The following is a 12,663-nucleotide window of genomic DNA, read 5'->3' on the forward strand; positions in this document are numbered from 1 at the left end:
TAATGCACTCCTCATACTTTTAATTTCTGTGTAGTTCATTCAGCTATTTCTGTGCAGCTCGCGTCGTCTGCTCACTTTGTGGTCTCGACTGGTTTGGGATCAAAGTTGCCTTCAGCATCCACAGAGGCTTTTTTCTCAGTGTGAGAGGAATAGCTGGCATCCACATAGTCAGGTGGGATGGCTCCTGCTATGGCACACAGGCAGGGCATGGCGATCTTGAATAGCTCTGCATCAAATTTCTAGGATTTGAAGGACATGACTAATGTTTAAAATGGGTTAATTAAAGTATAATGAGGTATTGGCAAATAAAACTCCTGACCCACCTTGTGGGCCAAAGATTCAAAGATCCCCCAAAACAGTTTACGAGAAAGATGCAACTCCTCTTCTGACGTGACCCCAAAATTAGCCCATCCATTAGGCAGGCAGTAGTACTTCCAGCAGCGCTCATAATGATTAGTCAAAAGCTAGAAGTGGGAAATAGCAGGCATTTCATTATTGTCAATTTCATGTAATTTATTCACATCATAATAGTGTAAATCAGTATAATTTGGATCGTTTCCTGCCGATACAATAACAAAAAAGCAAACCAACAAACCTTGAGGGGCATCTTTGCGTATTCGTTCAGGATGGGAACGTCAAACACCAGCCGTCTAAGCAGATGCTGCAGCATGGACGGCCGCAGGTATCTGTACATCCCATGATAATTCATCAGAAAACAAACCAGCAAAAGCTAATTTGCATAACATGCATTTGAAGCCCACGAATGAAATATTCCGAAATATAGAGACGGCAGCGAGCACTAACTTGCAGAGTGACATGAGACACTCCTCAATGACGTCCCTCTGCGCCTTGGTGAGGGCTCTGCCGCGGGACAGACGATAGATTGTGTGGAGCATGGAGTCGATCATGATGGCCCGATGGTCCGTGCCGGCAAAGAGTGGAGCACACTTGGTGAGCAGAGGAAGTACGGCTGAACAGAGGTAGCGGTTCAGTGCCAGGGCCATTTCAGTCGTACTGAAAGCCACCTAAAATCGCAGAGGAAGATGCTTGATGATGACATACGTGAACTCCAGCTGAAGTTTTTAATCTTTAATTTTTTTTTAAACTCACAGTGTCCAAAGAAGCTGCAGCTCTCATGTCAGGAAGGAAGCCAACCTCCAGGACATGCAGCAAAAAGTCCTGATTATCGATGCCATAAACTCTATCCAGGAACAGAACCATGGATGCCTTGTGGTCTGGTACAAAGCTGGCAGACATTTTGGGCTCAACAATTTGACTATCTGCAATTTTGGCAAAAGAAATCACAGATCAGAAAACAAACACTGGCATTTACAGTGTGTCCATACACAGCACCGACTCCATATCGAACCTTTGCCATAAGAAGGAATCTGGACAGGCAGGCTGATGACTCCTACCAGGTCCTCTATTGGCACCAGAGACCTGAGAATGGCCCTGATCCGTAGAGCCTCACCCTTGCCTGCTTGAATCAGCTGTAGATATGAATATTGAACAAATGACATTGTGAAAACTGTTCAAACACAAGCCTTGACCTAAATCAGCTGTCTGAACAGCATATCTTCACATACGTGCATCTCGGGGGCACAGCGACCAAGCAGGTCAATGAGGGCAGAGTAGAATGACATGATGGCATTTCCCAGATGGACCCGGTTCTCCTCCTGCTGCTCCTCACCACCAAACCTGCCCGCGTAAAAGAAAGATATGACAAAATTGTGTTTTCTGGAATATCACACCCGCTGCCTTCACTCACATGAAGCGCCTGTCCTTTTTGACAGTGGGTCCATCGCGAGCGGGATCCTCGGAGATCTTGATGGCCTCCTCCATGGCAGCCAGGAGACCGTTCCCGCCCTCTCCTCTCAGGGCCGGCCCAAAGCACTCAGGACGACGGATCAGTAAGCGCACCACCACATTTGCATTCTCCTCCACACTCTCTCCTGCAAGAAGCCATTATTCCCATCCATCATTTGCTAGACACAATCTTTAGAATACTGTATATGGGAATCATCATATGAGGGTTCTGACCATTGACAAAGACAGCAAAGCGGAGGAAATCCAAGTATCTCTCTCCTCCACATGGATTCCAGCCGATGTCAGGGTAGCACTTAGAAAGGAGCATCGGACACATCTGCAGCCCACAACCAGCCAAGTATGTCACCACCTGCAGGGTGTCACCACACATGTGACAGACAAGAAGGCCGATTAAAAGAGTTCACTGCAAACACTTTAAAAAAAAATCCATACAAACCATTTCCAGGTCCTGCTCCTGTAGAGCCAAGGCCAGCTCATTGTTGTCAATACAGGAGGCCGCAGCAACATCCAGAGGAGTGGACCCACGCATTCCTGTGGAAATAAACACAGTGAATCAGTGAAAATCAGGACAAAAATAAAACCAAAACTAGGTCAGGGACGCTCACCCAAGCCTATGCTGCTGTTCTGCAACAGGTAGCTCAGATGATCGAACATGGAGCGCTGGTTCTGTCGGCTGATCCGACAGAAGTAGCACAGAAAACGACAGCAGTTGGTCACCATTTGCGGAAATCGAATCTCCTGCAGAGATAAAGTGAAAGAGATAAAGTGATTGCATCAAAGCTAATGGCAGAATCCATTAGCCATTAGCTTACAACTTTCTGATGACCGGTCGGTTACCTTTGAGTCACCTCCTCCACCCAGAACATTGACCATCACCTCCATGACAGTTTCATGCATGCCAAGAGCTCTCATCAAGTTTGGGTGCTGGTAAAACACCTTGTTATTCATAATGTTCCTGAAAAACAAGAACAAAAACTATTGCTTTTCTTACTATTTTTGAATAAATTAAATAAATATAAAGTTAGTTGGTAAGAAAGAGCTGCGGAGGAACTGATTTCGCCTGGATTTACTGAAAATAAAATGCATGTTATGTAATTCTGATCCTCCCACACTGACCCAATGCTCTGAATCATGAGTCGCTCCTCTTCTGGGCCCATCTGGACAATAAGTAGGGACCGTATTTGGCCCAAACACTCCAGAAGGTCCATGGTGTCCTGAACAGACACAGCGTTGATGGCGTAGGCTTTGGGCAGTGCTCGAATGAGCTCGCCGAGGCCGTCATACTGCCTGTGCAGCAGGCTGAACATCAGCCGCACCAGCTCAGGGTTCTGAATGAATGATTCCTGTGCCCAGTGGATCATGGTGTGGGAGATCAGCTCCTGGAGGGTGCCTTAGAAAATAGGTGTAGTACATCTGTTAAATCATTTGTTATGTTCCCAAACTTATTCACTCTGGCTACTTGCATTGGAACAAAGTGGTTGAACTTGACAGTGTTTTGAGAGTTTTGCTGCTCTTACTCGGTTTTGTTTCCTCCTCAACCTCCGGTTTTTCCTCAGTCTTCTTCCCTCGTATGCTCTTGATCTTGTCCAGCAGGCTGAGGAGCCTGCCTCGCAGCGAAGTGTCAACTTCTTCCTCCACTGGCTCTTCCTCAATATGTATCCCTACATGCCCAAGAAGATAATCAACCTTTAGAGTCAAATATTCTGCATAAAATAATTCACACCTTCAGGAAAAAAAGGGAAACCTCACCGCAGTGAAGCAGGAGGTCGTTGTGGAACTCTTTCAGGGTTTCCCGCACATTGTCAGGCACGGGACACTCTTCATCCTCCAGGCTGTGCTTGAAGTTGGTCAGCAAAAGCACCTTGATGAGGAACCAATGACATCATGAGACTACAATATTTTATCTATTGTAGAATAGTCAAATGATATAGGTAATACCTGGTCCTGTGGGGGTGAGCGGAACTCTCGGGTCTTCCTCGCTGTCTCAGCAGCAGACATGGTGAAGGCTCTCATTAACTGATTATAACGGATTCGTTGGTTGTCCTGAATATCGTGGACAAACTTATCTGAATAGGCCACGATGGCTTCGACTCTGTGCCTGAGCTCACAGTCACAGAAGAACTGGAGGAGTGTGCACATCTAAGAGAGGTGTGTCAAATCATTTTAGAAGGCAACAGACCAAAAATGCATCAGATATTGAAAGATATGTTGGGGGGGTGAATATACACGACAATTACCTGAAGTTTAACAGATTCTGGCAGCTTCATCTGGAGTAATCCCTCTTCCAGGCCCTCCTCTTCATCTTTCAAATCAACTGCTACCACCTCTGCCTCCTTCTCCTCTTCCATCTTCTCTCCATCAACTTTTCCTGTTTTGGCTTCCCCCTCCTCCTTCTCTTCCTCTTCTCCTTCTTCTTTTGGTTCTGCTTCTTCCTCTGTATCATCCCCTTTTAGATTCTTCAGCTCGTCCTCCTCCTCTTCATCACCGACCCCTTCATCCTCAAGCTCAGCTGCCTCCTCTGATTCTTCCCCCTTTGCTTTGTCACCTTCTCCTTCAGCAGGTCCCCCCTCCACAGGTTTGTCAGTCTCCTCCTCATCATCCTTTCCACTGAACACATTTGGATCAATCATCTTGAGAATGTGTTTGGTGTCGTCATCATTGAAGATGCCCATAATTAGCAATGTACTGATCAGCTTCAGGATTGGGACAAAATGGAACTCGACACTGCCCCCTACTGGATCCCGCATAGCCTGACTACCATCCAGCACAGCTTCTGTTAGCATACTAATAGCCCTGTTCTTCAACTCCTGAAAACAATAGTGATAATGGTCAGGAAAGGCAACAAAGCATTGTAAATTCTTACCATTGAGCCTATAATTCTTACCTGCAGAGGGAAAACAGGACTAAGGGTGTAAAGGTCAAGGTCTGTACCCACAAAATTGATGGAAGAGAAATGAAGTTTGGGTCGTAGGCAGGTAGTAAGGCCAACGCCGGGTAGAGAATGGGCCTTCACTGCATCAGGATAAAGCTTGATGCTCAGAGTCTCTTCAGTCATGGGGACAATAAACTCTCTGTTAGTTCCCAGTCGTGCCCGTTTGGCAGATTCCAGGTGAATGCTAATGAGCAAGTCATAGTAACCGCTGCGGAGCGGTCCAGGCAGATAGGTATTCTCAGTAGCATAGAAAAGCTGGGACTCGTCCACGTGGCTGCATAAGGCGTGAGCCACTCGGTTATTGCCAAGTGCACACACGGCACAGTAGAGCATAAGGGTGTGATAGTGGAACTTCATCAGATCCTGACGTTCCGACAGCTCCAAGATGTCAATACACCTGAGGAAGAAACACAGATGCAAACTGTGTGCTCGAGTCAGGCCGAGCAGATGTTGAGGACACCTTGACTGACCTGTTTTCCTCTGGAATGTGCAAAGCCATCATGATAAGAGGTTCCGTACACTCTACCACCCAGCCCAGCCTCTCGCTGACTCTGCCCACGTCTGGGTTGAGGAAGCGATTGGGCATGCGGCTCCAGATGACAGGCGTCAACATCTGAACGTCCAACCTGGGAGGACACTGAGGGACAGGGTTGTTGCGCTCGCTGCGGAACATGGCTGCTGAGATGGGCATTATATTCTGAGAGGGGAAAAGGGGTGAGAGAGCAAAGACGTCAGCAAAGATGTGTCTCCTTCTTCCTTCTTTCTAACATGGAAGAATCCCACCTTGAGTTTTCCCAGCTCCAGCTGCACCATGTTTTGACTCAAGGGCTGAACAAACACAGCAGGGAAGAGCTTGGTGTTGGGTTCCACCTGAAAAAAAAGGGCCTCGGGTTTGACCGGTGCGCCATGCCTCGGAGTCACACTCACAACCAAAACCCATCTTTCCTTACCTGGTAGAACGTGTTTATCTCCTTTCCGTTGGCTGTAAAGGTCATGAGCCCAGTCGCCAAGTCGACCAAGCAGCCGATCACCATGTCCTCTTGGCTGAAGCGGGTCTGATGATTACTCACGAGGTCATCGCCCCACACCATATAGCAGTTACTGTGCTTCATGCTGCAGTGAACAGTAGATATAACACTTTTATTTTGTATTTTCTAGGTTTTTTTTGGAGGGGGGGGGGGTCATAACCTGCATTTAAAGACCTCTGAACAGATTTGTTGCTTTTCTTAAACTGTCTGCCGAATGAGTATGTGTGTGGAATCAGCTGTCTCCAACATCGTTTTTGTTATTACATCATGAAGGTTCACCTGTTATATATGTTGCCTTTGTCATCTCCCACAGTCACAGTGACACTGCGCACTTTAGAGAGGTCAAAGGTCTGATCGTACTGATGGTAGTCAGGAGTGACCCAGCCAACCCAAACACCAGAGGGCTCCTGCCCGGCAAAGATCCTCACAGAATAGTAATACTAAAATATATCATTTAGAAATAGAGGAGAAAAAATGGTCAAAGAAAAGAATAAAATTGCAATAACTCATACCGGACTGAATGCTGCATAGAAAATACAAATACATTTGCAGTTAGCATTAGCTCACAGTGGTAGTGCTCAGGATGATCTCAGGATCGTCTCTGTCGTCTGGGACCACATCTTCTACCAAACGTGGCACGGTTGGAGGTGGCGGAGGGGCCAGAGGTGTCATAGCAGCTTTTCTGGCCTTGGAAAAGAATCTGAAATACAAAGAAAATGAATTTAGATTTGTGGAAGTGGCCATCTGATAACATGTGCTGCGTCACCTTTTTATTTATTTGATTTTTTTACCGGTTTTTACATATTAATCTACATCTACTGGGTCTTGTACCTCTTGATTTTTCAGCAGACTTCCCACCTACCCTCTTTTCTTTCCCTTCTCTGACATTGTGTCCTTTTCATTTTCTGCTAAGATCTCTTTAGGCACAGACGGCTCCTTCTTGTCCTCCTCCTGCTCTTTACGGCTTGCAGACTTTTTCAGAACTTCAAACTCTGAGTCGGGCTCCACCACGGCTACATCCTCAGGTATGGTGAGGGCACGTGTGAGTGGCGTGGTGCCTGCTGGGACCTTGAAGGTCGCATGGAACTGGATGGGCATGCTCAGTCTGAGGAACAGCATGTCGGTATTTGCATTCTGTGAGCCGTAGGTCTTGTGGGTTAGCTTCAGACAGGGGGCGCTGTCCACAGTCCCGTCTACGCGTGAGACCTGGAAGACAGAAACAGGTAGAAAGGTTGGATTCTAGGTTTGAAAATCCGAGAATTCAGGGTTGTGGTGAGAAGATAATTACCTCGATATGATTGTGATCAGCAGGTACAGGCACAAACTGAGGCAGACTTTTGCTGAACCACATGGTTGTGTCTCGTTTCATATTGATCGCAAAAGGTTCAAACCCTTCCTGCAGGCCACAGATGGCAAAGTAGCGCAGGCTGCTGACATTTTGACCCAGATTGATCCTTCCAACTTGTGACAGGCCCAGCGTACACACTGGAATAAAGCCTGAAGCATAAGAAAAACAGAAAATTACGAGCATAAAGATTTCCCTTGCGTGGAACAACCTTTTAATTCCTCTTGCTCATGTTGGCTAAATAAGGTAAAATGTCAATTTAAGTCTTACCTTCCCCAATTTCAATATCTTTGAAGGCCATCTCTGAGCCTGAGTCACTGATCAGCATTTCTCCATTGAGTGTGAACATGATGTTCATCTCAGTCAGATCAATCATGCATCCAACTACGTCGCCAGACTGCCACTGACGACCAAAGGGCTCATTGCCGATATGCCATCTTTGAGCCTAGAAAAAGGGATCGTGAAAAATGATTTTCAAATGCTTGATGGCATTTGTTGAATTTTATTTAAATGTAAGCCCCCACAAACATAATTAAGGTGTACACACAAGTTAATGCTATATTTCAATTGACAAAATTGGGAATTCCAGAATTTCATAGGAAATATTTACAAACTATGGCCTGTGGTGGACGAAGGTGACTGACCTTGTTGCCATTGAAGACGTAGGCCAGTTCATCTGCTCCCAGTTCTGTGTCAGAGTGGACATTAGGGCGTGCCCAGCCTACTCTCATCTCCCCCGTTGTCACTGCCTCAAACTCGAAGTACCACTTTCCTTGGGTGACCGCGTACGACTTCTCAGCCCTGAAGATGCGTACTTTGTCCCCCCGCGTGTTCTCAAGACCATGGCCGGCTGGAGAGAGAACACACGATGACTGGAGGGCCCTCATTTATGATTGTTCCCTGTTTAATCAAGCTAGCTTACTGCTCTCCTGATCCGGTGGCTCAATATTGTAGCCATAGCCGATGAGGGTGCGGACAGCATTGTTCACACTGTCCCGATTGGTTTTCTTGGTTCTCTCATCCAGCAGAATATAAGGCACCAGGCGTGGGTTTCGCTTATTTAGAATGTCCTGGCGTCGTAACAAAACAGGGCGTGATGACGATTGTTTGATTCACACAAAGAAAACTAATTTTTTAACCAAAAAAAATGTTTTGAATGATTGCGAATAGACAGGAACAGGTCACCTGCACGATGCTGTAGGTCCATCCCTGTCGTACCCGATCCCTTGCCCACACATTATGCCCATTTTCTGCCAGCTTCTCTACAAGCTGGTTCTGGTTTGGTGTCAGTTTGACATGGCTGAGGTCGAGGGGGGCAGGCTTATACGCATTGCTCATCACATATCTAGAGGACACACAACTTCATTTCAGACAAAGAAAGGTGACAAAGCAGACACAGTCAGTAACTTTGACATACGTCTTTGGCAACTTTATCTTCTTAAGGTTCTCCTCTGCTTTCTCATCACCCATACCGACATGGCAGCCCAGCGCCAGGAGAGTCCTGTAGGGCAAAGATAGGAGGATCAACCATGCTAAAATATCTCCTTTGATATGCACGTGAAAACTCGTGTAGAGTCTCAGCTACAGCACAAACACACTTGAGAGTTTCCGCTGACATCTGCAGGTTGTAGTTCCTTTCTGGCTCAGGAAGGCTCTGGAAGTCCACCAGACAAGGGTGGAGTTTTTTGTTGTCGTCTCTGAACTTTGAAGGCAGATGAATACAGATTATTCACAAATTCATTTTTTGTAACTCAGAAGGACAATTTTTGCTTTATTTAGGTTTTTCTGGCTTGAATGTAAGTAGAAAGTACTAAAACTATTAGTCTTATTGTTGGTTTTAAAGATTCATTATCAGCTGAATTTGAAAATTCCACTAAGACTCCTGTAAATTTGCAAAATCTTCCTGTTGTATCGTATTGACTCCACACTCACTGAGCCGTAGGTCCAGCCTTGCTCAATACGGGTGACAGCCCAAAGCTCATGAATGTTCTCTGCTAACTTCTCTCGAATGCGCTCCAGATGGGGCGGCAACACGATCTAAATAATAAAAGGAAAAAAAACAAACTAATTCAGCTGATGCAATAACAGCAGGAGCAAAGCTCATTTGTGGTTTTTAGTGGTTTACCTGAACCGTGTCTACAGGGCAGGGGGTGAATGACGTGTGTGTGAGCGACAGAGTGGGACCCAGGAGGTTGCGCACGCCATTGAAATCATGCTTATACTCTTTGATGGGTTCAATACGCATCCTCTCTCTGGGCAGCAGAGCCTCATAACATGGGGCATAGCCAGGTGGAGGCATGAATTTGAAGTCTCCATGACGACCACCGAGTAAAAACCGAGCCCTAAGAGAAAAGGGATGGTCAGTTTTTATTTTACCAACTTATCCAGCAGGAGATTGTGGTGGGTCTTGTGTTTACTTGACGCCAGCAGAGAAGCTGATCACAGGGAAGAAGAGGCTGTCCACGTTGAAGTTCTCAAACATGCCCTGAACTGGGTGTCCGTTGATCCGGAAGGAGATGCTGGGCACACTCAAATCCAGGCAGCAGCTGACAACATCATCTGCAGCCAGGGTGTGTGCATTAGGTGACGCCACCTGTCGGGGAACGGTGCCTGGATGCCAATTGGAGAGCAGGTGCTTAAAATTACACAGTAAATGATAGAACCAACATGGTAGTAATAGCAGTTAATGTTCTTACCTGACCACAGATGCAGTCCATCAAAGCTATAGGAGTAAAGGTCATCTCCCACACCGTTGCCTCCCCAGCCTTCTCCTCCTCCCGGGTAGGGGCTGTAGCCCTCAGTCATAGCCCACCCCACACGCAGGTGGGTCGCCTGTGCCGTCACAAAGGCCTCTACGTGGTCGACCATAACTTCATAGTACCATTTCTTATACTGGGTGGACCCCTCACATGTACCCAGGAAAATGTTGGGTCTGACACTGAGGGTGAAAGGGAAAGGACCAGTAAGAACCATAATAAAACGACAGGTCCACTCTGACTGAAGTATTTAAAAGTTGCTCAGGTACCTGGTGACATAATTAACTATGTTGGTCTGCAGCAACAGGTCACGACCTGGAAGTAGGTTTTCAGTGATGAGATTCTGGTTGGACCTCACAGCTACACCATTACACACGCAAAGAGAGCGCAAGACATCCAGGACCTGAAGGCAGATATGACATTTAAATGGGGCAAAGCTGCACTAACACGAACTCCCACCTAGCGGCTGACAGGGAGTGCGTTTCAAAATCTGCGGAGTCGGAAAAACTACACGCAGGAACTCCAACTGAGAAAAAAAAAGCCAACCTTGTGGTTTCTTCCATGTTTATCCAAGAGAGAGATGATGGATTTTATATGGTTCTCTTGAATGATGTTCAGAACCTCAGGGCTTTCAATCAGAACACAGTACAGCACCTCGAGAATGCCTAAATAAAGCGACAGAAGACAACAGGGTAAAAAGGTAGCAGAGGAATATAAAAAGGTGTCATACACAGGTAGGCAGGTGCACAGTGTCTATTTAGATCGTGGTGACTTCAGCACATATGTTTCAATGTTGGCTTTAAGCTCTCATCAGTAGATGTCACATACATTTAATAAGCTCAAATCTTATACCTGAAGAGGCCTCTAGGCGGTCTAGCTTGCTGACCAGCCAGTCCAGGTTGTCACAGAACAACGCACAGTTCGAGCGGTTGCCCCTGATTAGAGAGGCTGCACGTTGAAAACAGACAGTTGAATCATGACATTTGCCCCAAAATTCAACAGCAGATACTTTGTTAAACGTCTCTGCAGCTTTCCTACCCAGCAGCTCATAAAGCAGATTGACAATTTCCTTCCAGGATTCAGCAGCTTCCTCTCCAGCAAACTCGGAAAAGTGCGCAGCAGTGTTGTACACGTTCAGCCGGTCGATGCATTCCAAAACAATGGTGATCATTCCCTAAGGAAACAGCACAGAAAGGCCATTGTTTCCTTTGGTATTCACATCGAGGTGCTTTTTTTAGTCTGAGGCTTTGCTGTTTACATGAAAACTCAGACAGAAATTTAGCCAAAAATTGAACGTATGATAGCAATGAAATACCTCTGCAACTGTTTGGTGTAATTAAAAACAGGCTAAATGACTACATGATGGACAAACGTTCCACTTTGTGTGGCAACATCACCTCCTCTTGGAAAAGGTTCTGCCTGTTGCGGAGCGAGCGAAGTTTGGTCTGCTTCTCTTCATGCTCAAGCTCTTCGTCAGGAGGACGGAAGTAGAAGATGAGGTCCTGGAGGGAGAGGATGACCCCCTCCAGAGGAAGTGACAAAGCCCCTGGTGATTTGTTCTTTCCAGTCAGAGTGTCCAGACCCCTGAACCAGCAGGAAGTATAAGCAACATTTTCCAAACGAAACATGTTTGTGTTTCAAAACTTCAATTTACTTGATGAACTGCCTGAAGAGGCCAACTGTGCTATAGATCATACGAGCCGCCTGGGACTCTTCGGTCTGAGAACGGGACACTGTTAGGGCGTCATCCATATGACCCTCCTGGTGCAGAATGACCTAATAATGGACAACATGACTGCCTTATGCCCCTCATTTTCTTTGTCATATATTTCTGTTTCATTACAATTGTTTTCATTTAAATTAGTGTAAACTCCAACCTTTCTCTTCATCATTCCCAAACGAGCAGCTTTGGCATCCAGGGATGCGTATGTGAGCCACAGGCCTGTGGACACATGCTGGACGAAGCACATGGACTCTCCATACTTGATCTCTGGAATTCCCATCCCCTCCACGTCACGCTTCTGGGCCACATCCACCTTCTCCTGCTCAGTGTTACCAGAAGGAGGGAAGGGGTGGGGGAAGAATATCAACAGTGAGAGACAATAAACATGACAACAGAGTAGCTTAAAACATTCTTTTACACCTTTGAGGCGCGGAAGCAGAAAGCAGACAGTTTAGTGTTGGCCCTCTCTGGGTCGACCACCAACAGACCCTTTTCTTCATCCAGACACAGGTACCGGCCAGTGGTGATGTGGCGTATACGGAAAGACTGCCCCCACTTCATGTGGCTACCGCTCCAGCTGCAGGCATGGACATCAATACCCACAAGATAAGACCGCTGTATTTATAAAAGAACTCTGATTAACATTTTCTTTCTTCACCTTATTCTGAGAGGCTCCAATCTCCACAGAGAACGAGCCTGGCTGCACACAGAGCCACCTTCATAGTGAGCCATCCTGTTGAGGGAAGCAACGTATTATCTGTGGTCACGCGGCATCGGGTTAACAGATTCAAAGTGGCGCCGTTTGCTTTTTACCTGCGCTTTTCCTCTCCTTCCTCCGGCGTAGCGATAGCCAGACACTCATCCATGTGACCGTGGAACAGCCTGAGAACATGGCCTCCAGTGAGGAAGCCTGGGGAGGAAAAGATGTATGTATTCATCTTATTCTTACATTTAAATCTGAACCACATCTCTAAGACTAAAAGCTCCTTGTGGATTTCAGATGACACCAGGAGGAGCTGCTGCCACTGGAAACAGGAAAAGAGGAGGTGGAA

General features: G+C 46.5%; 1 protein-coding gene across 11 annotated transcripts in view; it reads right to left on the reverse strand.

Annotated features, from left to right (window-relative positions):
* The window catches only part of ryr1b (ryanodine receptor 1b (skeletal)), a 40,305-nt gene that overhangs the window by 18,811 nt on the left and 8,831 nt on the right, over positions 1–12,663 (reverse strand). For all 11 annotated transcript variants that reach the window (XM_057048854.1, XM_057048853.1, XM_057048852.1 and 8 more), the window contains 45 exons: positions 12,425–12,521; positions 12,270–12,344; positions 12,032–12,188; positions 11,766–11,930; positions 11,543–11,664; positions 11,286–11,472; positions 10,927–11,062; positions 10,741–10,836; positions 10,435–10,553; positions 10,158–10,291; positions 9,829–10,070; positions 9,550–9,742; positions 9,258–9,474; positions 9,065–9,169; positions 8,731–8,834; positions 8,550–8,633; positions 8,318–8,477; positions 8,055–8,202; positions 7,777–7,982; positions 7,403–7,577; positions 7,076–7,284; positions 6,650–6,993; positions 6,355–6,487; positions 6,067–6,227; positions 5,710–5,872; positions 5,543–5,629; positions 5,230–5,456; positions 4,712–5,156; positions 4,065–4,634; positions 3,766–3,966; positions 3,577–3,688; positions 3,345–3,488; positions 2,944–3,217; positions 2,665–2,782; positions 2,433–2,565; positions 2,264–2,358; positions 2,041–2,176; positions 1,769–1,952; positions 1,587–1,698; positions 1,370–1,490; positions 1,111–1,280; positions 805–1,025; positions 596–686; positions 324–464; positions 76–239 (listed from right to left, as the gene is read on the reverse strand). In XM_057048854.1, the coding sequence (XP_056904834.1) occupies positions 76–239; positions 324–464; positions 596–686; positions 805–1,025; positions 1,111–1,280; positions 1,370–1,490; positions 1,587–1,698; positions 1,769–1,952; positions 2,041–2,176; positions 2,264–2,358; positions 2,433–2,565; positions 2,665–2,782; positions 2,944–3,217; positions 3,345–3,488; positions 3,577–3,688; positions 3,766–3,966; positions 4,065–4,634; positions 4,712–5,156; positions 5,230–5,456; positions 5,543–5,629; positions 5,710–5,872; positions 6,067–6,227; positions 6,355–6,487; positions 6,650–6,993; positions 7,076–7,284; positions 7,403–7,577; positions 7,777–7,982; positions 8,055–8,202; positions 8,318–8,477; positions 8,550–8,633; positions 8,731–8,834; positions 9,065–9,169; positions 9,258–9,474; positions 9,550–9,742; positions 9,829–10,070; positions 10,158–10,291; positions 10,435–10,553; positions 10,741–10,836; positions 10,927–11,062; positions 11,286–11,472; positions 11,543–11,664; positions 11,766–11,930; positions 12,032–12,188; positions 12,270–12,344; positions 12,425–12,521 (7,678 nt within the window). The remainder of the gene's footprint in view (positions 1–75; positions 240–323; positions 465–595; positions 687–804; positions 1,026–1,110; positions 1,281–1,369; positions 1,491–1,586; positions 1,699–1,768; positions 1,953–2,040; positions 2,177–2,263; positions 2,359–2,432; positions 2,566–2,664; positions 2,783–2,943; positions 3,218–3,344; positions 3,489–3,576; positions 3,689–3,765; positions 3,967–4,064; positions 4,635–4,711; positions 5,157–5,229; positions 5,457–5,542; positions 5,630–5,709; positions 5,873–6,066; positions 6,228–6,354; positions 6,488–6,649; positions 6,994–7,075; positions 7,285–7,402; positions 7,578–7,776; positions 7,983–8,054; positions 8,203–8,317; positions 8,478–8,549; positions 8,634–8,730; positions 8,835–9,064; positions 9,170–9,257; positions 9,475–9,549; positions 9,743–9,828; positions 10,071–10,157; positions 10,292–10,434; positions 10,554–10,740; positions 10,837–10,926; positions 11,063–11,285; positions 11,473–11,542; positions 11,665–11,765; positions 11,931–12,031; positions 12,189–12,269; positions 12,345–12,424; positions 12,522–12,663) is intronic.

This window comes from Takifugu flavidus, chromosome 12, assembly GCF_003711565.1.
Source record: "Takifugu flavidus isolate HTHZ2018 chromosome 12, ASM371156v2, whole genome shotgun sequence".
NCBI classification, from domain to species: Eukaryota; Metazoa; Chordata; class Actinopteri; order Tetraodontiformes; family Tetraodontidae; genus Takifugu; species Takifugu flavidus.